This window comes from Stigmatopora argus, chromosome 21 (genome assembly GCF_051989625.1).
Source record: "Stigmatopora argus isolate UIUO_Sarg chromosome 21, RoL_Sarg_1.0, whole genome shotgun sequence".
NCBI classification, from domain to species: domain Eukaryota; kingdom Metazoa; phylum Chordata; class Actinopteri; order Syngnathiformes; family Syngnathidae; genus Stigmatopora; species Stigmatopora argus.
The window spans coordinates 10,332,988-10,358,690 of record NC_135407.1 but is presented as its reverse complement, the minus strand read 5'-3'; the positions used below and the strand labels follow the sequence as shown (position 1 = coordinate 10,358,690).

The window sequence follows — 25,703 nt, the reverse complement described above, 5'->3', positions numbered from 1 at the left end:
TACTGATATCTACGAGCACTGGGCGGAGCGTTGCATTTTAACGTGATTTTCCCCCGTTAGTCAATGCATCATAACAAGTGAACAAAAATGGATCCAAAGCAAACAGGTGAAATTAAGAGTTGTGCAAAGAAAAGGCGAACGAGGTCTATCAATATTAGCGCGAAATAATTGAAAAATATGAGTGGTGTACGTATCAGGGAGTTTGCAATACGAGCTCGGCAATACAAGAGGAATACTTCAACAATATGCACCATCCTGAAGCAGAAGGACGCGATTAAGGACAAGAAGTGCCAGGCCCCAGACTAGACCTGTGGCTGGTTGCGCCCGTCACCCAATCACAGGTCCAGCCCCTAATGACTCGAGTGCTACCAGGTGTGAGTCATTACCCTACAAGGAGTATTTAAGCCCACCAGGAACATGACCATGCTGCTGGTTCGTCAAACAGAATACTGTGAGGTACCGTCCCGCGTTTTACCTACCTGCCTTATTGATACTCCACCTGTTGTTTACACCCAGGATTCCGACCACGCTCTGCCCCCTATGACCACAGATCAGGGACCAAGGACAACGACCACGGATCACGGACCAAGGACCACGACTACGGTTCACGGACCAAGGACAACGACCACGCCGACCTTCCCGCTACGGCTTACGACCCGCCTGCGTCGTACCCTCGTGCTCGCCCGCCTCGCAGACGATCGAAATAAAGATTTGAACGAACCAGACTCGTACCCTCGCCTGCTTTGGGGTCCTCCCCCCACGATCGGAACAACACGATCCAGCCAGAATGGACCCCGCGGGCGCAGACCAAGCCCCCACCGACCCACCTTCGCAGGTCGTGGACCAGCACACTCAAGCTATAATCTACCTCTTGACCGAGATGTCGAGCATGGCTCAGACCCTAGATGCCATACGGGCACAACTAACGCCCTTGCCTCACTCACCATGTGCACAGCCAACCCCAGCCGCTCCCCAGGTAACACCCATATCACCGCACCGCGAACCTAATGCCCCCCACCCGCCTCCTACGGTGGAAATTTCGGCGCATGCCGGCAGTTCTTGGTTCAATGCCGGTTGGTGTTTGAACAAAAAAGCCTCACCTACACCTCTGACCGAGCCAAGATCGCTTACCTGATCGGCTGCCTTCGTGATGAAGCCCTGGCCTGGGCGAGCGCCGAATGGGAGCAGGGCTCCCACATTTGTACCTCCTACGACGTATTTACCACAGAGATTGCCTAGGGTCTTCGACCACCCGGTGGGCGGCCGGGAGGCAGCCGGGCGCTTAAGAGCTCTCAGACAAGGCGTCCGGAGCGTCGCAAGATATTCTGTGGAGTTCCGCATCTTAGCTGCCGTTAGCGGCTTTAATGACTGCGCCCTCCAGGACGCATTTCTGGGGGGGGGCTGAATGTGGAGATGCGGGAGGAGCTGGCGATCCGAGACGAGCCAGCGTCCCTCGACGCGCTCGTGGAATTGGGCATCCGGATCGACAGCCAACTACAGAGACAACAAGGGCAGTGGCGAGGTGACTCGCAGGTAACCATGATTGGACTTCGGCGCCTGCTTCCAGGTTCCCCCGCAGCGGTTGCGCCTCCCCCTCCTGTGGTGACGTCAGAACCTATGCAAATAGGTCGCGCTGGAGTGTCTGAGGAGGAACGCTCACGACGCAGCCGGCTTTTCCTATGCTTCTATTGCGGCAAGGGGGGCCATCTCTCGCTATCATGCCCTGCCCGCCCGGTAAAAGCAAAGGCTCACCAGTAGGAAGGCAGGTCATGGTGAGCCTGGCCATTGAGGAATCCTCCCGTCGATTTGTATTACCAGCATCTCTTTCCTGGGGGGGGAAGAGATCACAACACCACTGCTTTGATCGACTGCGGTGCGGACGAGTTTCATCGACCGCTCCGTAGCCGCCAAGCTGGGCATCGGGACTCGGGCTATAGAGAGACCCCTAAATATAACGGCACTGGATGGGCGTACCCTAGGCAGAGTGGAGCGACGGACGGACCCTGTACTACTCCGCCTATCCGGTAACCACCAGGAGATGGCGTGCTTCTACATCTTGGACTGCCCGGAGGAGACTATTGTTCTGGGCCTACCATGGTTAATATGGCACAATCCGGTGATCGACTGGGGGGGACCCAACGTGGTAGCCTGGAGCCCGGCATGCCACACCAAGTGCCTCCAGGCAACCCACTTACCCCCAGTGTCACCGCCGAGGAAGGACCCCCCTGACCTTTCAACAGTGCCCGAGTGCTATCGGGCCCTTTCACGGGTGTTTAGCGAAGACCAGGCCTCAGCACTCCCCCCGCATCGCCCTTATGACTGTGCCATTGACTTATTGCCCGGTGCTTCTCTTCCTAGGCGCCGGATCTACAACATTTCCAGGCCGGAGCGGGAGGCGCTGGATGACTACAGCTCCCAGGCACTGGCATCTGGACAGATTCGCCCTTCCTCTTCCCCCGTCGATGCGGGGGGGGGTTTTGTCGACAAGAAGGACGGCTCACTGTGCCCGTGTCGACTACCTAGCCCTGAATGAGATCACGGTCAGGAACGGGTACCCGTTGCCACTCATCGACTCGGCTTTTACCCCGCTACACGGCTCTTGCATTTTTACAAAGTTAGACCTCCGTAATGCTTAACATCTGGTCCGGATTCAGGAGGGGGACGAATGGAAGACGGCCTTCTCCACCCCCCAGGGACATTTTGAATACCTGGTATTGCCTTTTGGGCTCTGCAATGCCCCAGGAGTGTTCCAGTCCCTGATCAATGACGTCCTCCGGGACATGCTCAACCGATTTGTATTTGTTCATCTGGATGACATCTTGATTTTTTCCACACAGCCTTGAGGAGCATGTGCGCCAGGTGTTGCAACGTCTCCTAGAGAACCGCCTATTCGCCAAGGCTGAGAAGTGTTAATTTCACGTCTCGGAGACCACCTTTCGAGAGAGCGAGCAAGAGATTTCTTGCAGGCCATAGCTTGAACATGCGAGATTTTCTTGGTTTGACATCAGTAAAGCTGAATTTAGGAAGCAAATAGTAAGTACAACATACATATACATATATATATAGATACATAAACATATACATATATATATATATATATATACACACACACATATATATTAAAAAATGGCTGTTTTTATTAAAAATTATATTTTCTTACAGGCCATAGAGTTCACTGTCACCAAACGTGGTGGGAGATAGTTGCTCCACGATGGGTATGCTTATATAGTTGAAAATAAAAAAAGACAAAAAAAACAGAGGCATTACCTTTTGGAGATGTGAAGAAAGAGGAAGATGTGTAGGGGGACTTCGGATAGTGAATGATGTTCTATCAGGTGTTCCAAGGCAACATTCTCACCAACCAAACACCAGCAGGGGTCAGGTTCTCAAGACAGTACAGAAGATTAAGGATCGAGCCTCCACTACTGAAGAGATTACGAGTAGTATAATTCAGACTTGCACATCTAATTTTCCCTTAGTGTCAAGTGGCTCTCTTCCCAAAAATGAAAGTCTTGACAGGATGATGAGAAGGCAAAGGGCATTAACAAATGGCAACGAAATAACAGACGAATTATGGGTTACGTTAAGAGGGGAGAGATTTGTTTTATTCGAAGAGGTAGATTTTGTTTTGATGGCAACTGACACCAATCTCGACCTATTGGCAAAAAGTACGCACTGGTTTTGTGACGGTACGTTCAATAGTGCACCTGCCAACCATCAACTGTACACCATCTATGCCAGGGGTCACCAAACTACGGCCCGCGGGCACATTTGGACCGGCCCTCTGAACAATACCAGAGACGCTATCGGATTTTTTTCCTATTTGGCCTTGAAGACTGGGAAGTTTTACTCTTGTGTTTGGTTAATTGCACCCCTGTTGAGCCCAAAAATCATCCCAGTGAAGCGGGCCTTCGCATTGCTCCTTTGGTGACACGCGCGGGGAGAGTGTTTGCCTTTGATGCATGCGGGCACTTCCACCGTTGCATGCGTGAGCAGAGTGTTAACGAGACATCTGGACGATCGCAGGTGAGGGCGGAGCCCTGGTACCATCGCTATTGCGATGCTATTCAAGCATATAAAAACTGTGCAACCTGAACCTGTTTGAGAACGGAATAATGGCGAAAAGGTTAGTTAAGAGAAAAATTGATTCAGAATGCAGGGTATTTAACCTGCAGTGGACAAACGATTATTTTTTTGTTCAATGCAAAGAAAAGGCTGTTTGTCTCATCTGTCAAGAGACGGTGGCAGTATTCAAAGAATACAATCTTCGCCGGCACTACGAATCCCGTCACAAAGACAAGTACGATAGCGTGCAAGGCCAAATACGAGCAGACAAACTCAAAGCTAAATGTTGGACTATTATCTCAGACTACATTTCTACGCCAAGCTCAGCTGAACCAGGCATCCGTTCGGGCCAGCTTTCGGGTTGCTAAACTGATAGCAAGCAACGGTAAGCCTTTCACTGACGGAGTTTTTTAAGAAATGTATGGATGTTGTCGTGGAGGAAGCGTGTCCCGAGAAGAAAGATGCATTTAATGCCGCAAGTCTGTCGGCGAGTACAATCACCAGACGCGTTGAAGAAATCGGGAATAATGTATATGCCCAGCTGCAGCAGAAGACAAAAGAATTTGACTTTTTTTCATTAGCACTGGATGAAAGCACGGACGTGCAAGACACAGCGCAACTGCTCATTTTTATTCGTGGAGTTAGCGCAAACTTTGAGATATGTGAGGATCTGGCAGCCCTCCAAAGTCTCAAAGGGACCACAACGGGAGAGGATATTTTTGACAAAGTGTGCCAAACCATGGAGAAGTTGGACCTGGACTGGTCAAAGCTGGTTAGCATCACGACTGACGGGGCTCCTAGCATGGTGGGCGAAACTCGTGGTTTAATAGGACGTATGAACCGTGAGTTGGAAAAAAGGGGTCTCACCGCCCCGCTACGAGTCCACTGCCTAATTCACCAGCAAGCACTGTGCTGCAAAGTGTTGACGTGGGATTCTGTAATGAAGGTTGTGGTGTCGTGCATAAACTTCATCAGGGCAAAGGGACTTAAACACAGGCAGTTCCAAGAATTCCTGTCTGAACTGGAGTCTACGCACGGAGATGTGCTGTACTACAGAGAGGTCCGATGGCTGAGCCGGGGCAGAGTTTTGAGGCGTTTTTACGAGCTTCTACCCGAAATTAACGCATTTCTTCATTTAAAAGACAAAACGGTCCCAGAGCTGATCAACCCAGAATGGAAATGGCACCTCGCATTTTTAACAGACGTGACAGAAATACTTAACCGCCTTAACTTGCAGCTACAAGGCGAAGGGAAACTCATTTGCGACATGTATTCACACATAAAAGCATTTGAGGTGAAATTAGCGCTGCTTTTGGAACAAGTGAAAAAGCGCAACTTTGTCCATCTTCCTGCTACCCAAAACCTGTCGACAGAGAACCCAGCGGTCCCGTTCCCAGCTGAAAAGTGCGTGGAAGCACTGGAAATGCTGAAGGCGGAGTTCGGTGTGCGATTCACTGAACTACATGTTCATGCAAAAGAAATCCATCTTTTTCAGAACCCCTTTGTTGCCGACATTGATGAAGCCCAGCCTTCATATCAGTTTGAGTTGGCTGAGTTACAGAACTGTGATGTTCTGAAAGACGCATTCAAGCTCAACAGTCTCATTGACTTCTATGCCTCCCTCCCAAACGACACATATCCAAACATCAAAAAACATGCAATGAAAATGTCCTCAGTTTTTGGCAGCACGTATATCTGCGAGAAAACCTTTTCTCGCATGAAACTGCTGAAAACTCCGATGAGATCAAGATTGACAGATGAACATTTGCATCAGTGCTTGAGACTGGCTGTAACTAGAATGGAACCTGATATTCAACTTCTCACCAGCCAGATGCAGGCCCACAGTTCACACTGATGAACAGACATAGGTAAGCTCACTTTTCTGACTTGAATGAGTCATTCTGAGCATAAACAAATATAATCATAATAAAATCTACTGGGATAAAATCCATCTTTACAACCATACTGGTAGTGAAATGTATTGTGCTGTGTAGGTGCGGTTTCACTTAGTTCAGTTTCTCAACCTGCTTCCTTTGTGGTTTTCACAGGGAAGTTGCTGAGAGAGCTGCAAACAGCGGTGTCTACAAGCCTATTGGAACAAAAGGATTATAAGGAAGAAACACAAGAACTTTAGGAGACTGCTCATATGTGTCAGAGAGATTCTGCTCTGACAACTGAGCTGAACTTTTATCTGTTAAGATTGTGCATGGCACAACAGAAAGTTAATGTTCCATGGCTTTTTTTCTATGAAGAACCCAGAGAGAGTTATTTAGTTATTATTTATTTCATTAATAGTGTTATTATTTGTTTTCTGACTTTTTTCTGTAAAGAACCTGGAAAGGGTCATTTGGTTATGTGTGGCTTTCTGGAAAACAATAAAAAAAAATTAAGCTCCCCTACGATCGTCACACTTTCTGTTACAAACTGACACCGGCCCCCCATCAGAGAAGGGAAAAGTTATGTGGCCCTCACAGGAAAAAGTTTGGGGACCCCTGGTCTAACCAGTCCCACAAAAATGTGGCCTGCAGCATTGACAAGGAGCACATGTACAATTTTAATTCCAATTTTCTCCAAATAAAATCTATGAAAATGCATAATTTTGAATTTCTGAGTAGTCATTGAAGTTTAGTACTAGCATTGCCCAAGTTTCTTGGAAACTCTGAAAAAAAATTACAGTATCAGAAAAATTGGACTTGGAAGTTGGAACCTTGACAAAGTGCACATGTAGTAACTATAATTTGAATTTTCTCTAAATTAAGCCATCTTGCCTGGAAATTATGAAAACAAATCTTGATTTATATGACCACAAAAATTGGACCTGCAACCTTGAACACAGTACGCATGTAGCAACTTTAATTCCAAATTTCTCTAAATTTAACCTGTCAAATTGCACAATTTTCAGTAAGTGAGTAGTCAGGGAAGTGTACTAGTAGGATTGACCGACCTTGACTAGAAATTATTTTTTTAAAAAGACATCTTTATTTACAGTGTCACAAAGATGTTGCTCTGCCGTTTTGGGGGATTCACATAATATTGTACACGTGGAGTTACGTGTGTATTTTTAAATCATGGAAGTTTATTCCATTTTTAAATTATTAAAATGCAGGAGTTATATGGTGCTCTTTTTTGACTGTGCTACGAGCACACGAAGGGGGTGGAGTTGTTTGAGCGTCCGCTTATTTGCGCTCAAACGCTTAATTCCGCTAGCTTGACCGCATTCAAATTTCGGTATGGCAAGAGAGCCTTCTGATTCGGCAGGGTGCTCTATGATGTCCTCTACAGAAAATAAAGTAAAACATCATGAATAAGTATATCAATTTCAGTTGCATCTACTGACAGACTAAACAACAAGATCGCAGAATGTTCCTATTTTTATCCTCCAGGGGTCAATTAACAATTAAGAACAGGGATTGGAAACCTTTTTGACAGAGAGAGCCATAAACAATTCATATTCTTTAATGTTATTTCTTAAGAGCCATTCTCAGAATTAGAAAGTAAAAATACATAATGGTTGGATTTTTTTGTGGTCATTTCACCACTTTTAAAGAACAAAGTGGTTTCCATATTTTACCTCTCAGGTTAGTGGACAGTCACATATGGCTCCCGAGTCATAGGTTCCCTACCCCTGATTTAGAAGGACTCAAAGTATAATCTGCATTGTCAGAATTTTTTTTTTTAAGCCCACAATTAAACGATAGCAAAAGCTTTTTGTTAGCTTTTGGTACATTCAATTGGACATTTCTAAGTCAGTTTCTTATCACGAGCATTTACAAACAGCAACAGGTGAACTTGCTTCAATCACTCGTTGGCTAAACTAAACAGCGTTTGATATTGTTAGAAAATAATGCAATAATGTAATTCAACTTACCTACTATTCGTTCAATCTTTGCAAACATTTTAGAAGCGAAGTGTGCCACGTGTAAAAAGTCTTGTCCAGCTCGTTTCTGCTTGTTCATTAGTCGACTCAGTAGGTCAAGGAGCGCTCTTTTATGACGTCATGCTCTTTCCTCTTTAGTTCAAGTTTAGTGCCAAACAGTGATTTTGCTAACTGTGAAGATGCAGTTTAAAAAACACGATTCCAATTCATTCTTAAAATTATACTCAAAAGGAGCAGGAGAGAAAAACAACGTTTTTCCATCACAATAAATTACTCACGCTTCTTAAATGTGAAGTCACAACCTGCTTCAACGTTGTGTTTCCTGCGTTTAGATTGATGGAACTTTGAATTGGTTGAGAAAATAAAAGAGCAATTATCTTAAAACAATATTTTATTGCGCAACAAAACAAAGCGCATTTTCTGTCAAAGCAACAAAGCGTCGTGTTACTCTCACTGTATTTTCTAGAATTTGAAATGACAGTGGATCATTGATGAACAAGAAAAATATATGTAGTATCCTATGTACTGTGTATTTTAATGCAGTATAATCAAATAATAAAGCAAAAAATCAATTGTGTTGTTGATGTCCGTCCTCCTTGCGAGTAAAAATCCAAAAGGGTGTCTTTCCTTTATCTCTCTTCACACTTTAATGAATGTCGAACAGCAGTTTGGAGAAGTTTTATTAATTGCATCAAAGAAAAAAGAAATTCTGGCATCAAAATAATTCTTCCTACCACTTCCTGTCCACACACCCATTTTTGGTACATAATTAACAATTATGTACATAATAATTGAACAGATACAATATTTGCCAACCTCATAAATAACCTGGAAGCCACCTTTAGTTGTAGAGGTTCACTTGCCTGACTTCAGTGCAGGCAGGCGCGGGTTAGACTCCCCCTAGTGGCGGTTTGATTGAAAGTGCGGATGGTACTTTGTCTCTTTGTGTACCCTATAACTGACTATACTGAACTAACTAACTGAAAACTATGAAACAATCTTAATTTACATTGACCTGCAACTTTGAACAAAAAGTATGCATGTAGCATTTTTTTATTCCAATTTTCTAAAAATTTAATATGTCTAACTGCATAATTTTGAGGTTGAAAGTAGTCAGGGAGGTGTACTACTAGGACTGATCCACCTTGGTTGGAAACTGAAAAATTCTTCATTTAAAGTAACTAAAAAATGAGTCCTACAAACTTGAACAACGTACGCATGTAGCAATTTTAATGTCATTCTGTAAATTTAATTCGTGAAATTGCATAATTTTGTTTGTGAGTCGTCAGGGACGTTTGCTACTAAGATTGACCCACGTTGCCTGGAAACTGAAAAAAAATCTTTATTTACAGTCCCACAAAAATGGGACCAGCAACTTTGAACAGAGTACACATGTAATAATAATAATAATAATAATAATCGGACATAGGCCATGTCGTCATTACCACAACACAAAAAAGCCTACTTGTCATCACACGCAGAAACTGCGTGTGACGAAATTGATGGTGCTTCTCCATAAGCTACGTTTAATCGGCAAAAGACCTAAATAAGTGTAAGTTACGGACTTGTAATTTGTCATTCCGCTGTTGTGGATACAGGTCGCTTACCTCTCGATTACCGCACACTGTCTGCCACTTACCTTCCTTCAAGTCAGCTAGTAGGAGGCAGATCACCAACCAAACATCTATTCATATGCCGCAGAAGGGAATGTGTGTATGTTAGCGCGAGTTTAGATGTCTGATGGATGTGGGGAAAAAACTGTCCTTAAGCCTATTTGTCCGAGCTTTGTGGGACCTATAGCGTCTGCCAGAGGGCAGCAGCTGGAACAGATTGTGACCAGGGTGGTAAGGGTCCCCTATGATGTGCTTGGCTCTGCTGAGGTAACGCGGGCTGGCAATGTCTTCAAGTGAGGGCAGAGAGCAGCCGACAATCCTCTGGGCAGTGTTAATCACTTTCTGCATGGCCTTTTTGTCTGCCGCCGTGCTTCCAGCGTACCACACTGTGATGCCGTACGCCAGGATGCTCTCTACAGTGGTTCTATAGAAGGTTCTCAGAAGATTGGAGCCCAAGTTGTTCTTCCTGAGTACCCTGAGGAAATGGAGTCGTGTCTGAGCCTTCTTCACCACTGCCGTGGTGTTTGTAGACCATGAGAGCTTGTCCGTGACGTGGACCCCCAGGAATTTAAAGGACTGGACCCTGTCTACACATACTCCATTTATGAGGAGTGGGGCCAGATCTGTGCCGTGTTTGCGAAAGTCCAAGATTATTTCTTTAGTTTTCGTGGTGTTCAGTGTGAGATTGTTCACCGAGCACCACGAAGACAAATTGTTGACCTCATCTCTGTAAGCCGACTCATCCCCTCCTGAGATGAGTCCGACCACAGTGGTGTCGTCAGCGAATTTGATTATGGCGTTAGACTGGTGGGTGGGTGCACAGTCGTAGGTGTACAGGGAGTATAGAAGAGGACTCAGTACACAGCCTTGAGGGGAGCCAGTGCTTAGTGTAATGGAGGAAGAGAGGTGGGGACCAAGTCTAACAGTCTGTGGGCGGTTGGTCAAGAAGTCCTTTATCCAGCAGCAGATTGAAGAGGATAGTCCAAGGTGGGAGAGTTTGTCAGTCAGAATGTCCGGTTTTATGGTATTGAAGGCTGAGCTGTAGTCAATGAAGAGCATCCTCACGTAGTTCCCAGGGTGTTCCAGATGGCTCAGTGCTGTATGAAGAGCAATGGCAATAGCATCATCAGTGGACCTGTTTGCCCTATAAGATTCGTGAAATTGCATTATTTTATGTATGTGATTAGTCATGGAGGTCTACTAGGATTGACCCACCTTGCCTGGAAATTACAACAACAAAAAATTGATTTACAGTACTGCAAAAATGGGAACTGCAACCTTGAACAAACTACGCATACCCTTCGATGATGGGCAATATGGAAGATGAATGAATGAATAAATAACAAGAGTAAAACATTCTGTGAAGATAACAGACATTTAATTCTGTAAAAATATCAAACTATATACAAACGTCTGTAAGCAATCATATAAACTGTACAATAGGGGAAAGCGGATACAAAAATATTCAATTTAAAGGTGACTTTCTTTTGTTCCATACGCTCCAAATATATTTAAGAACATAGCAATAAGTTACAAGTCTACAATATGAAAAATACAAACATTAATTCAATTTAAAGGTGACTTTCTTTTTTTCCGAGTGTTCTTTGTTTGTTTGATTAACTTTCAGAATGCCTCTATTTCTTGATGCAAGCTTTAGGTCGGGTGTCATCACGTGGCAATCCCCAATCTTATTGGATGTGGGCTCATCGAGCTTTTCTGGGCCACTGAAGTTCACCGCTTTCACATGGACTCTCAAATGTTCTTCACCCCTTAAAACACAATAAGAAGAAATAAATTCTTTCATTTTCTGAATAGCTTATCCTCACAGAGGTCAAGGGGGGTGCTGGAGCAATCTCAGCTAAATATGGGCACCTGGCAGGGGATACCCTAAATTGCAGGGCACATGGAGACGGACAACCATTCACACTCACACTCATACTTTTGACCAAACTACTTTCTATCGTGGAACCAGTTGGGTCAATTACACTGCGCTAACATTTTAAGTCGAAAGAAAAAAAAACAGTAAGACAATAAGACAATGGCTCGTTTAAAAAAAAAAAAAAAACTTAAGTCGACTCAGTCATGACTCATAACACCACTTTCAGTGTGTAGACCTAAACCAAAAAGTGCCTGTATATTGTAGGAGTGTACTTCAATACCTCTGGTGCTTGCGGAACGTGTCTGTGCTGGATTTAGGAATATAAAGAAGCTTCTTCAGTCCCATCCACAGGAACTTGGTCTGTTCATGGATCAGCTTTCGGATGTGCTCGATCCATTCCAGTTTGGTCTTAATAGTGGGCGCCTATTGATTTGGAAGACAGGCAAAAGTTAATGTGGCGTTTTGGACCACTTTTGAGAACCATATAAGCATCATATACTATTCACTGGAATTTCAATTACTGTAAGAGTTACAATACTTCTTTTCTGTTTTACTTTCAAAGAGAGAGAGAAGAGCATCTAACCTTGAGAACAATGATGTTGTTCGATGTGCAACGCATCGAAAGTGCAAACTTGCGGGGGTTTCCCTCCACGTGCTCTATCACATTTAGTTCGGAGAGCTGAGGAGGCAATGAGATTATCATTTTCACAGATTTGGTTCACATATAAAAATGGTGTAAAGGATTACTCACATTAAGTTTTCTCTTGAAAATGTATTTGCACTTTCCCTTGGTGTCCATGGCCACCTTGCAGAAAACCAAGGTCTTTTCCAAGAGAAAGAGGTGTCTTTTTCTGCCCATTCGGAAGGGTGACTTGGAGTCCCAAACTTTGAAGGACTCCCCCAGGAGCAGCTCCACTTTGATGCTCTCGTCAAACCCTGAAGAAGGGTAAAGTAGGCAATGTAAGAAAATGATACATCAATGAAAAGCAAATGTGTGGCCATCTTGCCAAGTGTTCATTTACCATCCACCAAGGAGAGATGCATGGCATCATTGATCATCATTTCTGTGTTTATCTTGAGTGTGTCGGGAATGACATCCATTTCGAATTTCGTTGTGGCAAGAAAGTCTTCTGATTCAACAGGATCTACGATGTCCTCTTTAGAAAATAAAGTAAAACATCATGAATAATACATACATACATACATTATTTACTTTATTTAAACATGATTTAATCCTCCAGGAGTCACAATAACTTAGAAGGACACAAAGTATGATATGCATTGTCAGAAAAAAATGTTTTAAAAAGCCCATATTGAAAAGATAGCAAAAACTTTTCATTTTCTCTTGGCACGTTCAATTGGACATTTCTAAGTCAGTTTTTCATCACTAGCATTTACTGACAACAACAACAACAACAACAGGTGAACTTGCCTCCATCACTCGTTGGATAAATTAAACTGCATTTATGTTTTTAGAAAATTTTGCAAGTGTAATTCAACTTACCTCTTATTCGTTCAATCATTGCAATAATTTGAGATGCTAACTGTTCCATGTTAGAAAAGTCTTGTCCAAGTTGTTTCTGCAGGTTCCGATGTGAGTACTACTGCATATGACGCATTTTCATTCGGTTGTTGTTCATATCTCGGGGTAGACATCAAAGACCAAAGAGCGTTCCTTTGACGTCATCCTCTTTGATCGCGAGTTCAAATTTAGCGCCAAACAGTGATATTATAATCAGCAAAATTGCTGTTAAAAACGATTACATTTTAATCTTAAAAATATCCCCAAAAATTGGCAAAAGAAAAAAACGACGTTTTTTTTCCATCACATTGAATTTTCCCACGCTTCTTGAACGTGACGTCACAAGCTGTTTCAACGTTGGGCTTCCTGAATTTAGATTAATGAAACGTTCAAATTCGTCCAGAAAATAAAGTAGCAGTTAACAACCTAATACTAATATTTTAGTGCGCAACAAAACAAAGCGCTGGGCCGCCCTGATGAATCTTTTATCCTGAAAAAAAAACGTGTTGAAAGATACACAAACTGCTGTTATAGTCTGTTGCTTTTCAGTTGAAATTCAAGTTGGAAAGATTTGAGCCTCACGCTAGCCTGCCAATGCTAGCCCTACTACAAATTCGACTACATCTAACATATTGTTGTTTATACAGGCCGAAATTTGTGTTGAAGTTGGTGGACTAAATATTTTGATAATACTGCATTAAAATACAAGGTACTGCATACATTTCTCTTGCTCATTAATGATTCACTGTCATTTCAAATTGTTTAAAATACAGTGAAAGTAACACTACTTTTGGTGTTACTGTTGATTCTTCAGCTCCGGACTGCTGAGGGACTGCAAATAAGCAAGGATGAGTACATTTTAACCTCCTTGTTTTGCATGGAGTTGTACACCTTTGTTAATGCTATCAGTTTTGCTGTTTGTGCATTGACTGAGGTGGTAATACTAGTTCTGCTTCTAAAATGTTAGTAGTGGTCAATGTATTGTATACTGTTCGAGTTTTGTCCATTCCTTTAATTCTTAGATAATCCATCTACATAAAGAATTTTACTCATGGGGTTAATAAATGTTGGGGTTATTCTGGATAATATTATAGATGTATGCATTTTAATTACTTTTGTATAAGAGTGTCTTTAATTTGAGACTGGGGCAAACTCGAGGTCACCCTGCTGGCTCCAGCTTGTTGACGTAACACCTCACCCTCCAAGGACTGTTTACTGGGAGATACACCTCACAACCCAGACACCCAGATGCAAGTTCGCAATGAAGATCTGCGAAGGACTCATAAATTGCTTTGACTGGGACACCGGCAGTTTACCTTATAAAGAAATTATTATGCTTATACTGCAAATTCTTACGCAGGTGTTTTGGTTTCGATCTAATATGAGCAGTTGTTTTTTTACCTTAATGGTGTTATTCGGTTAGCTTATGCAATTGTTTTGAATCAGATTACATTAAATGTTTTGAATATGTCGCGACTAAATGGAGAGAAGAGTATGCCGCTCTTCAGAATCCTCTTGAACGAAGGCGAGTTATGAGTGATTCTCCTTGCAAGTTGTAACCAGTGTATGTTTAAAGATGTCTTCCATGTTAATTAAATTGTATTAATAATTAATCCAATAACCCGGAAGCCACCTTTAGTTGTAGAGGTTCACTTGCCTGACTTCAGTGCAGGCAGGCGTGGGTTAGATTCCCCCTAGTGGTGGTTTGATTGAAAGTGCGGATGGTAGTTTGTCTGTTTGTGTACCCTATAACTGACTGGCAACAATCCTTAGGTGTAGTCTGCCTTTCGCACCCCCGCAACCCTTTCGAGGATGGGCAGTATGGAAGATGAATGAATGAATGAATAAATAACAAGCGCAAAACATTCTGTGAAGATAACAGACATTTAATTCTGTAAAAATATCAAACTATATACAAACGTCTGTAAGCAATCATATGAACTGTACAATAGGGGGAAGGGAATACAAAAATATTCAATTTAAAGGTGGCTTTCTTTTGTTCCATACGCTCCAAATATATTTAAGAACATATGACTGTTCACAAGCAAAAAGTTACATGTCTAAAATATTTAAAATACAAACATTTAATTAATTCAATTTAAAGGTGACTCTTTTTTTCCAAGTGTTCTTTGTTTGGTTGATTAACTTTGAGAATGCCTCCGTTTCTTGATGCAAGCTTTAGGTCGGGTGTCATCATGTGGCAATTCCCAATCTTATTGGATGCGGGCTCGTCAAGCTTTTCAGGGCCACTGAAGTTCACCGCTTTCACATGGACTTTCAAATGTTCTTCACCCCTTAAAACACAAGAAGAAGGAAAAAATCTTTCATTTTCTGTATAGCTTATCCTCACAGAGGTCAAGGGGGGTGCTGGAGCAATCTCAGCTAAATATGGGCACCTGGCAGGGGATACCCTAAATTGCAGGGCACATGGAGACGGACAACCATTCACACTCACACTCATACCTAGGGGCAATTTAGAGTATTCAAAATCGGGGTACCCGGAGAAAACCCATGCAAGCCCGGGTTGAAACTTCGATCCCAGACCTGAGAGGCCCTTGGGCCGCCCTCTAGAAATACACTTACAAAAAATGTTTTGTAATGATTAAAAACCGCTCTAAGCATGAAGTCAAGTCTCAGAAATTTCAGTCCCAAATCTTGAAAACTTTGGTTTGATTTAAGCAAATAGGAAGTGCTGCAATAACTTCAATTCTTTATTACGGCTGTGTCGTATCCAAAATTGGCACATAGGTTGGAAGGCAGGAATTATAACAAGTCATTACACATGTTTTCAAAGAACTGTTTACTTTTGACCAAACGACCGTCTATTGTGGAACACGTTGGGTCAAGTACACTGCGCTAACATTTTTAGTCGAAAGAACAGTAAGACAATGGCTCGTTTAAAAAATAAACTAAAGTCGACTCAGTCATGACTCATAACACCACTTTCAGTGTGTAGACCTAAACCAAAAAGTGCCTGTATATTGTAGGAGTGTACTTCAATACCTCTGGTGCTTGAATTTAGGAATATAAAGAGGCTTCTTCAGTCCCGCCCCCAGGAAGTTGTTGTGTTCATGGATCAGCTTTCGGATGTGCTCGATCCATTCCAGTTTGGTCTTAATAGTGGGTGCCTATTGATTTGGAAGACAGGCAAAAGTTAACGTGGCCTTTTGGACCACTTTTGAGAACCACATAGGCATCCTATATTCGCTGGAATTTCAATTAATGTAAGAGTTACAATATTTGTTTTCTGTTTTACTTTCAAAGAGAGAGAGAAGAGCATCTAACCTTGAGAATAATGATGTTGTTCAATGTGCAACGCATCGAAAGTGCAAACTTGCGGGGGTTTCCCTCCATGTGCTCTATCACATTTAGTTCGGAGAGCTGAGGAGGCAATGGGATTATCATTTTCACAGATTTTGTTCACATATAAAAATGGTGTAAAGGATTACTCACATTAAGTTTTCTCTTGAAAATGTATTTGTACTTTCCCTTGGTGTCGTTGGCCACCTTGCAAAAAACCAAGGTCTTCTCTAAGAGAAAGAGGTGTCTTTTTCTGCCCATTCGGAAGGGTATCTTGGAATCCCACACCTTGAAGGACTCCTCCAGGAGCAGCTCCTCGTTGATGCTCTCGTCAAACCCTGAAGAAGGGTAAAGAAGGCAATGTAAGAAAATGATACATCAATGAAAAGCAAATATGTGGCCATCTTGCCAAGTGTTCAATTACCATCCACCAAGGAGAGATGCATGGCATCATTGATTGTCTTGGAAATGCTAAGCATCACCTCCACGGCTTCCTGGAGCTCGCTATTCCTCTCACAATTTTCCAGGAGGTTCTAAATAAATGGAAAGAGCATTAAGACATTGCTTCCACAGAATCTCATTTTGGCAATTTCCTGTATGTATGTGTAACTGAAGTCTAAATGTCGTTCAAAATCTTGTTTTCATAATACGGTAAAGTCATTTTACTCATGAATGCAGTAATACCTTGACATAACAGTGCCCCGACATACGAGAAATTCGAGATACGAGTAAAATTTCGAGCAAATATTTACCTTGAGATAAGAGACAAACTTTGATATACGAGCATATAGCTGCTGCTTATAAGAACATCAACTCTCGATAGGTTCCTTTTAAAAACTATGGCTGAAAGTCAGGGTGGAGGCGGGGCAAATAGAGCCAACCAGGGAGAAGAAAGGTATCAAAATTTACAACAAAATTAGAATTAAGTTTAGTGTAAGGTTAGATTAAGTTTATTTTTGAGTGTCTGTATTGTGGAGTATGGAATGTATTCTTATGCTTTTTATTAGTCAATAGGTTTATTTAGTTTAGTCACTAGAATAGAATTTTGCATGACCGAGCGGAAATTTCCGTCCGTGACACCTATGAGTTGGGGGCGCGTCATCTACCATGACAGACCCATTTCTTTGTTCAGTTTCCCGCCTAAAGTCTGTACCTATGTCACATGACCTTTGTCAATAAAACTAGTCGACCTGCTGGGGGGATTCAGGGAGTTCAAACTAGTCAGGCTGGAGGATAGACGCGCTCCTGCCGCTGGCTGCTCTGACCCCCTCCTTCAGCTGAAGCTAGATAAAACTCATCATGGCCGACTCTGTGTGCTTCCTCTAATTCGAAGTTATTGAATGTTTATCGATTAGATCCAACATTTTCTGGTGCCTTAGAAACCCGGGAGATTCATTTCTGAATTTTCGGACCACGGTGGACTGAAAGCCGAGAATACTGACGTCAGCTACTCTTACTTTAAAAGAGAGGGCATTTCGGTTGATCGTGGCCCGCTTGAAGAACGAACCCCCATCGAAAAGGAGGAGGCACAGAGACGGTAAGGGGCTGTTTAAAATTAATATTTAGGACAAGGCTGGTGGGAATCCCGTTTTTCCAATCGTGAGAAAGTCGAAGAAAAACGCCTCATAAATCGGGGATAAATGCATATCGTTGGGGAGTATGTATGTCAAAAAAGAAGGTAATACACAAGGTATGCGGCGGACGTACACTTCGGCCATAAGTGACGTTCGTAAGGCAAGCTGGTGACGCGGCTTTAACCTAGGGGGTGAAATAGTCCCTCGGTAAAGGATTTCTGGAGATTGTCAAAAATAAAGCTTCCAAAAATACTGCACCCGATGAGTAAGAAAGCGCTAGATTAAAAAGTATAGTACTACTATTATATAAACCAGAAGCGTTTGTTAAGAACCGGAAGTAGGCCGTGACGCGCTTTAGGACGCGCTCGGTACGCGCTTGGTATGCGCTCGGTATGCGCTCATGAATCGAGAGGATTGAAGAGAATAACGGTTAAAAAGACGGCGTAGACGGATAAATAGGATAATAAAAGATAAGTATTAAAGAGATAATAAATTAGATGGGACGTCCCTAAAGAATCGCCATAAAATATCGCCTTAAATGTATTAATAGCGTAACATGTGACCATTGTTTAAAAAAAAACGTTCAAACAAAGGGACGTGAAGTAAGAAGATGTGGAATTCATGCTGAGAGATTTTCCTGATCATTGAAGAATGAAACAAAAACATGGTTAACATGGTTGTGAAGATTCTGGACAGAAAGGATGAGGAGCTGCTTTAGGTGGTTGTCTTTCCTCAAGAAACTTTCTATCTTCATGGAGAACAAGAATTATATGTTTTTCACAAGTTCAGGTAATAGTCACACATTTCAAAATTGGGGCCCTCCCTATGAAGATCATTGAACATGAGCTCAAGAGGTACGGCCTTTGGCAAGATGAGCTACAAAGGGAGAGAGAAGGGGGAATGAGCACATGTAAGACAGAACAAAGGACGAAAATGGCCGAATAATGTGGAGCCAGGCAAGAAGCCCACTTTACGGCCAGGCCCCCTTTCACAGAAGCGGACACCCCTCACCCGACAAGCCAAGCACACCCGGTGCAAACAAAAAGAGGGGAGGGGGGGGGGCTCGCCCATAGCTCTTACTGCCCATTTCACACCTGGACCCAGGAGAGAGCCCACACCAGCCCAGCCCAAGGCCCCCTCCCCCTGCACAAAGAGAGAGAGGAACCACAGCACGCAAATGCCACTGCAGGTTTGAACCTAAATCACTTGAGTCCGATTGTCTCCCCACGGAGGGGGAGGGAAGGAGAGAGAGAGACAGAGAGATGACAGTGTTGTAATATATTAGTGACAAATTATGGGTCCTTTATTAAACACTGAAGTTTATAGTAGGAAATGCTTAGTGAAAGGTTATTTTCCCTAAATTTTAATTGAGGTAACAGTGAGCACAGAAAATGGCTCTTATTTTAAATAAAACCGCCTTCTTAGAGCGGATAGGAATTCAGCCAGAGCTTTAACTATTTGTTTTAGAAATATGAGAGTGATTTGCGATTTAGACTTAAGTATTAAGAATCATCCAAATTATTAATGATATCAAACATGAAAACAATGCAGAAATGGCATTTATCCAAATTATTAGGTACATTTAGATAAAATAATTGATTTAGGATAGGCATGATTTCCCTGGGACGGAAGAGGCATGGAATGTTTTTAAGTGCACAAAAAGCATTCCTTGTTTTGCCTGGAACAAGTGAAATATGCTTTGGCGTGGTTCATTTTAATGACTATTAGAATATTAATGATATACGAATTGCATTAGCATCAAACAGTTGATGTCAACCAAATGACGTTAACCTATTTCTTTTGAGAATGATTAGGCTGATAAGACAGCAAAATGGAGGTAAGCTGCCAAAAAGCCCAGACGTGGGATGGCGCTCTTCACCAGTGATGAAAAATTGCAGACCACTGATTTCTGAAAATGAGTGTGAACATGAATGATTGTTTGTTTGTCTTTTTGTGTTTCTAATTGGCCGACCACCAAGATATAATCAATCGGTTAGGTATCAAGGTGGAAAATGATTTAGGAAATTGGAATCGATTTCGGAATTCGCCAATAAGCCCGTTCCAGGGATGGCAACGACAAATTATGGAAAAATATTTTGTCCAAGGAATTTTTTAATGGAAAAAGCAGCAGTACTCCAAATGTGAAAATTGAAGTGGAGAAACAAATCTGCTATGCAAAATTTAGGAGCACTGAAAAGACAGTGCTTGATACCAAATTCCAAAGTACTATTGATTTATTGTGATAATGGCATCCAAATTGTGTTAACAGAATAATTGACTGAATTGACAAAAGTTTCCATATTTCGTTCCGGAAAAATATGGAAATCCAATTTAGTGGAATGTACCAAACGCCATTATTAACTACACGATTGGAATTGGAGGATGAGGTTAATCATATGTCTGCATAAAAGAAAAAACTTTAAAGAAACGCATTAATTTTGGGTTGGCAGAGGGAGATTGCATTTCTCAACAGGAAACATGATGAGCAACCCAGGATGAGAGTGCAAATGTTCCTGACCAAACCAGCAGACATGAAAATAGCGGATCCATTTTGTGCTCTGTAAGAAGGTTCTCTCAGTTGAAACGTATGCGGAGGCAGGTAAGATAAACTTTTTGACGTGATAAAACGTAATGGAAAGCACTCCAATATTGATTGGAAAGATTATTGCTCGAGGAGCAATGCGATAAACCATAAGGAACTTTTTATATTGGTTTTATTGTCTCCATAAAAAAAGATGAAAGCGTTTCAATTGAGACCAAACCTTCTTACAGATTTTTAAAGTAAACAATTAGAGAGAAAAGAGAAACTACAATGGATAGAAATGTAACTAGATTTTAATTTTATGCCTGACTATTGAGAAATATTGATTAAGAAAGTTTTATAGGAGCTGATTGGCAAACTCCAAAGACAATGGAATGTTACATTTGATTAAAAGACTACTAGTTTGGGATATTTTGAATTTCAAACAACTGAGGTTAATATGCAACGCAATACACATTGTTAAATGAATTGGGACTTGATTAATATGCATTTTAAAAGTAATGGGCTTTAATTGCTCTAAAGGATACAATTATGCTAAAAATATTGACCCTGACAAACAAGGGGTGGTTACATTTTACTGGGTTCAATTCTATTTAGAATTATAAATGTGTGCATTTTGTTTCTGAATATTAATTGATGTGAATCTAAACTGTTACAGAGAACGGGAAAGCTGTTTTCCTGGGGAGAAAGCAGCCTGGTTTGCTTTTTGTATTTTTTCCTATTTTTAGTATGATTAGTTAATTTGTGTAATTGTAGGAAAGAGGAAAAAACAAATATGGGTTTTGATCTTAACAAGGAAGCAGTGTTCAAAATAGAATATCAGCTAGCATGTTTAATTTTGACTGATAAGGTATTTTAAATTTTCACAAACATAATGATGGATGTTAAGCACGTGTTAAAGACAACGACAGAACACAGCAGCATACACAACAACAAAACTGAGCCGATCTCAAGAACAGTCAGCAGACGAACTGTACAAAGCTAAAGGCCTACCGTGCCTACCAAAAATGTATTCCATAATTGAGCCATAAATGTCTCAACAGGGGGGAGGTATGGTAAAGAGGTATAAATACCTATTTTAAAATTTTTGTAGGAACTGTTTAATTTGTTATTTTATTGATCTGTAAAGAACATGGGATCTCCAGAATCATCTGGAGTGACAATGGAGCTCATTTTTCAAACAGCATAGAGCAAAACATGGCAAAACAACTGGTAGAACTAGCTTGAGATTAACACTTTTTGAGATAGTTATTGGAAGACCATTCCAACTTCCTTTATGGGAAGATGAAGGAGAGAAACTTATCCAAAGAACATGTAAGGTGCCGTGATCTTTTGTCTATCTTGCAGGAGGTGGTGTAGCCAGGTGACTGGATCCTGATCCGAGTCATAAAAGTGAAGTCCTGGTTCTCTCCACGATGGGAAGACCCATTCGTGGCCCAACTCACCAACCTCCACAGCAGCAAAGATCGCTGAAAAGTCAAAGTCGATTCAGGTCAAGGTATTTTGAGATGCAGGTGACTCTGAGTAGGGCTGTAAGTCGGACGGTGTCAAAACCCTTGTCCGTGAAGAAACTCATCTGACGTCTACTCACCAGCCACGAGCACCCCTCACTTAACCCTGACCTCCCATAGACTTTGCACCTCTATACAGAAGCCACAGTGAAAGCTGTTGCCATCCACATCACAGTGACTGGACTGTCAGTGACAGCCTGGGCGTATCTGAACGCCCCGCCCACAGAGACTCGAGTTGGAAAACAAGTGCAGGAAACGTTCTGCCTCATCACTGGAAAGGCAGAGCCAAGCGGTCCGCTCTTGGATGGGGACCCAACCTACATCAACATCGGGGTTCCCCGCAGCGTACCAGATGAGTATAAGCTCGCTGACCAAATTGCACGTTCATCCCGAACAACACAGCAGCTGACGGGAGTTTAACCAAGGCCCTGGAGGGTCTTCGATCCCTCAACAGCAAGATGAAAGAACAATCTGGAGAACTACTATGAAGAAGACGTGTGGTATCCTGACAACCTGAATTCACTGGGTCTAGACGCCACACTTAAATCTGCAGTGGTGCAGATGAGATGCATTCCTTTTAAGGGGAGTGAACATAATAGTAAGAGATCAAAATCAGTGCAAAATCAGTGCAATTCAAACCACATGATGCAATCTGGGGTAGTGATGTTCCTGGTGACCATAAGTTGTGGTCCGCCCCCCCAGAAAATCATACAGTTGCTATTTTCCCAACTTGGGGTGGATAAAGTTATGCTTCGTGTAAAGACATTGAACTGTTACATGAGTGTTTATTAACCAAACTGTCATAGCCCTTAGGGATGTTGCGGGACAGAGGATGGAGGTGTGTGTGCCATGATGGGAGAACACTGCTGCACCTTCATCCCAGACGAAACCAGTCAATGCTGTTTAAATTTGCAACTCCCTCATTTGCGATTTTGTTTCTGTTCTGTATTTTTTCTGTGTGTAATCCCCTGTATCAAAGTTATGATTTGAAACACTATCCAGCACACGCTGGTAGCTTACAGTGACATACAGTATCACCGCATGGCAAACCATACTGGAGATTATTGCGCTTTCAAAGTGTGACGAGCCTCAGTTTGTCGAGTCGTCCGGGTAATTGTACTTGTCTTGACTTAAAAAATTGTGTTCGCTCATTAAGAGGGACGCAGAGGATTTTTTCTCGAATGACGCTAAATACCTCGAGTTTTTCGCCTCTGCCTTGACAAGTGATTTTATTATTTTCCATACCCTGTTGAAAGTAACTGTTGATGATATTTGTATTCTAGAACCTGGATAGGAGGGATATAAATTGATGTCTAATGAAAATTCTTTCAAAGTAACTACAGGGGGGAAATGTGGAGTATGGAATGTATTCTTATGCTTTTTATTAGTCAATAGGTTTATTTAGTTTAGTCACTAGAATAGAATTTTGCATGACCGAGCGGAAATTTCCGTCCGTGACACCTATGAGTTGGGGGCGCGTCATCTACCATGACAGACCCATTTCTTTGTTCAGTTTCCCGCCTAAAGTCTGTACCTATGTCACATGACCTTTGTCAATAAAACTAGTCGACCTGCTGGGGGGATTCAGGGAGTTCAAACTAGTCAGGCTGGAGGATAGACGCGCTCCTGCCGCTGGCTGCTCTGACCCCCTCCTTCAGCTGAAGCTAGATAAAACTCATCATGGCCGACTCTGTGTGCTTCCTCTAATTCGAAGTTATTGAATGTTTATCGATTAGATCCAACATGTATCGCAATCCAAGTTCATTTAAATTTGTTTTTGTTATGTTATGAGCGCGTTTCCGTGCAAAAAGTCTCTCTCTCTCTGTCCCTCCCTCTCTCTCCCTTCCGCAAAATCCATCTAATTTTAGTACTATTAAACATGATAACCACTAGTTATTTGTTACTCTGTTAATAGATGGCGAATTAGAACAAATAAAAATGTTTTACCATTCCAATATCCTGTTTTTTGTGTTTTTTTCAGAGGGTTGGAAACAATTAATTTGCTTTTAGTTTATTTCTATGGGAAACGTTGATTTGAGATACGAATAAATCGACATACGAGCTCAGTCCCGGAATGCATTAATCTCGTATCTCAAGGCACCATTGAATTGTTGTTTAATCAGGAAGTGGTGGTTTTGCTGATTGTCACATGTTATGAGTAGGTAAAGAATGCAAATAATGTTGGCTTATTGAGTAAGACTAAAATCTTACCACCATTTTTGGACATACCTTAAGCAGGAGTGGATATTGCAAGATTCTCTGTACAGGCTTGAACAGGTAGGAGATGATCGTGTTTGGCAATTTGTGTTTTTGCTGAATTTTCTGTTGAACACACAGAGAAAGAGAGAAAAGACTGTAAGATCATGAAAATATGTGTCCTGAAGTCAAGTCAAGTTAACTTACATCAAAGTAGTTCCGAGAATGCTCCATGATGAGCTTCGAGGATCGTGGATTATTCTTGCAATAATCCACATACAAGTGAAACTTCCCAGCCTACAAACAAGATAAATTGTTAGGGAATCATTATGGGTCAATTGTCAGCATGATATTAGTTATGGATAAAGCAATAAATACCCATGTGACAAAGCAGTGTCCAACCTCTTCAGGCATGTCTTCATATTTCTCCAGTTCTTTGAGAAAGATGCTGAAAAAAAGATGGTTAATAAATAAATTTAAAAAAGTAAATGGCATACATTGTCAACATCAAAGATTTACATGTGTCTCATTTAATTAAATAAAAGCGTGCATCCTAATAGACTTTTGGTACTTTCCATCAGGTAAGGCAATTTTTAAAGAATTTACCAAGTCTATTTGTTAAGGTTGGTGTACTCTGTTTGAAAACCATAAACCCTCAAAACCTTGACATAAAAGGCTAGTTATGGTTTTAGTTTTCATTTTTTTGTGGAAAGTCACACTGTCTGTCTACTTACTTCTGGTGGAATTCATAGAGCTCCAGCAGGTTCCCAAAGATGACATGCTGCATTTTGCTGATTCCTGGAGGGCTCTTATTGGTCTGCATCTCCCATGTGAAAATCTGCCAATGCCACACAAGAATTGACTTGGTTAGAGATTGTCTAAAATTAAATGGATGGAAACAGAAAAGAAACTCACGTCAATGCACTCGCCCAGGTCTCGCACGTATGTCTTCTCTGTTTGAATCAGCTCTGCCACAATAAACCTAAATAACAAAAAAATGAAGGCATAAATGTGCATGAGTGAGGACATTTAAAAATCTAAATACTACTAAGGCTTAGGCCAGGGGTCGGAAACTTTTTGAAAGAGAGAGCCATAAACAGTTCCTATTTTCAAATGTCATTCCTTGAGAGCCATACTCACAATTTAAAAGTCAAAATACATGAAAATGTAACTTTTAAGTCATTTTACTACTTTTAAAGTACAAAAAGTCTGAAGAAGTTGTTACGCTGTTGCTAATCAATGAATATCAATGAGTTCAATGAGTATCAAAGAGAGAATGGATGCATTAGACTAATGAAAAAATAAATCAATGCCAAAGTGCCGACGTGACGTTCCTATTGGTGCGTTCGGGACTCGGCTCTCTCACCACCGGTTTCCATATTTTAGCTCAAATGCACCCGTCAAAAGAGCCACATGTGGCTCCCGAGCCATAGGTTCCCTACCCCTGTTCTAGGCATTGACATCATCTTCTCTTCAGCAGCAAATAACACAATCTCTTTACCAATAAAAAAAAGTCCTTCCGGTTAAATGAAGCTACTAAATTCACAAATGAGCCACATACCTTTTTTTGGAAGCAGATTTTTTTTCTGTGTTTATCTTGAGTGTGTCCGGAATGACATCCATT

The 25,703-nt window shown here is 41.8% G+C and overlaps 3 protein-coding genes across 3 annotated transcripts in view; 2 read left to right on the top strand and 1 right to left on the bottom strand.

Moving 5' to 3' along the window:
• Positions 1–25,703, top strand: part of LOC144066887 (gonadotropin-releasing hormone II receptor-like) — a 252,259-nt gene that overhangs the window by 27,803 nt on the left and 198,753 nt on the right. The window lies entirely within an intron of this gene.
• Positions 1–25,703, bottom strand: part of LOC144067508 (triple functional domain protein-like) — a 78,696-nt gene that overhangs the window by 25,316 nt on the left and 27,677 nt on the right. The window lies entirely within an intron of this gene.
• On the top strand, positions 4,904–6,351 carry LOC144067172 (general transcription factor II-I repeat domain-containing protein 2-like). Its single transcript, XM_077590709.1, has 2 exons — positions 4,904–5,933; positions 6,114–6,351. Exon 1 carries the CDS (start codon positions 5,006–5,008, stop codon positions 5,918–5,920), a length of 915 nt encoding a protein of 304 aa, XP_077446835.1. The 5' UTR covers positions 4,904–5,005; the 3' UTR covers positions 5,921–5,933; positions 6,114–6,351.